General features: G+C 40.1%; 1 protein-coding gene across 1 annotated transcript in view; it reads right to left on the bottom strand.

Annotated features, from left to right (window-relative positions):
* Window positions 1-553: 553 nt before the first annotated feature.
* Window positions 554-1,696, bottom strand: part of LOC103084342 (EF-hand calcium-binding domain-containing protein 1-like) — a 15,507-nt gene continuing 14,364 nt past the window's right edge. Inside the window, 1 exon segment of the mRNA XM_082931238.1 lies at window positions 554-760. Coding sequence (XP_082787364.1) covers window positions 554-760 — 207 coding nt within the window.

Genomic DNA, 1,696 nt, shown 5'->3' with positions numbered 1-1,696 from the left:
CAGTCCGCGAAGATCCCACATGCCGTGGAGCGGCTGGGCCTGTGAGCCGTGGCCACTGAGCCTGCGCTCCGCAACGGGAGAGGCCACAGTAGTGAGAGGCCTGCGTACTGCAAAAAGAAAACAACAAAAAGGAAATGTTAGTGAAATTAATTATCAGGCTGACTCTTCTGGCTCAGAAAACCTTTGTCATATTCATACTCGAAAATCCTTCATGAGCACAAATAAAATACTATAAAGTACTATACGTGTCCAAAATTTTAAAAGCTTAATTTATTCTCATTGTTTGACAACAAACAAGAGAAAGAGATCAAGTTTTCTCCTAGCAGTTTATGGTGGGTACTTGCTGAATCCACTCTGTATTTACTGTTCTATCCCTTAAGCAAGCCAATATACCTCGGGGTTTTTTTGGGAAAATATTAACATACAGGAAATTAGGAATTGTGTATGGCTAAGGTGGTTACAAGCTCAAAAAGGGTCTTGAATATAATTAATCACTACTGTCTTGGGTCCCAAATGTTAGGATGGGGCCGAGATCTTCATGGTTGCCCAAACTTCAGTAGTGTGTTGAAGTCCTACAGAGGTAAGTGTCTAGCAAGTATTTCTTTTCTGATCCTTTAAAATTTTCCCTCAACCAGTTTGGCTGCTGGCACTGTACGTTTGCTTCTGGTAAACATGGTCCAAACACTTCCAACAAAAGTTTATCTTCTTTCACTGCTTTTTCAAAGTCTGCAAAAGATACCTTGCCATCCCTGTCATAATCCTAGACAGGAGGTAATTTCTTGATAAATGATAGAGCAGTTTTTAATTTTGCATGGAAAATAACTGTCTAGAATAAAAGATTTTACCAAGTCAAACTTAAGTTCACACTTCTGTAGGCACTGCTTACACAAATCAAAAGGTACTAATTTATGGAGGCCACTTACTTTGTTCCTATTAGTCTAATAGGCATACCTGGTATGAACTGAATGTTTGTCTCTCCCTACCTCCCAAGTTCATGTCTTAAAAGCTCTAACCCCTGCAATATGATGATATTTGGAGGTGGGGGACTTCAGGAGGTAAATTAGATTTAGATGAGGTCATGAAGGTAGGGCCCCATCATGTTATTAGTGTCTTTGTGAGTAGAGAAAGACCAAAGCTCCCTCTCTCTGCCATGTGAGGCCACATTGAGGAGGTGACTGTCAGCAAGGCAGGAAGAGAGCCCTCAGTGAGGAAGTGAATCTGCTGGTATCTTAATCTTGGACATCCCAGTTTCTAGAATTGTGAGAAATAAATTCCAGTTGTTTAAGCCAGCCAGTCTATATTTTGTTACAGCAGCCCAAGCAGGCTAAGATACCTGAATTACCTTAGACATATAAAAACCCTGTCCCTAACGGACTTATACCCTAATTGGGGAAATAAGACAGAAAATTAGAGGAAGCCCATTATAATACTTTTGTGATAAAATAAGTGCCAAAGATTTTTAAGCTTAATTTTTAGCTTTGTTTCTCAAAGGATCTCTTACTTGAGATAAGGATATAATGTAAAAAGTATAAAAGTGAAGTTGCTTAATAAGGAGCAAGGCACTGAGAGAACAGTAACAATTCAAGATGGACTAGGGTCATGAGAAGAAGCTTGCAGATCACTGTTAGGCCGTTAGGGATGTTTGGGATCTAGATAGGTGGAGAGGTGTCAGGAGGAAATGCAGACGAATGGCCTA

The sequence above is a fragment of the Lipotes vexillifer genome, unplaced genomic scaffold (genome assembly GCF_000442215.2).
Source record: "Lipotes vexillifer unplaced genomic scaffold, Lipotes_vexillifer_v1.1 scaffold663, whole genome shotgun sequence".
NCBI classification, from domain to species: domain Eukaryota; kingdom Metazoa; phylum Chordata; class Mammalia; order Artiodactyla; family Lipotidae; genus Lipotes; species Lipotes vexillifer.
The sequence above is the reverse complement of the archived record's forward strand: the minus strand, read 5'-3'. Positions and strand labels throughout refer to the sequence as shown.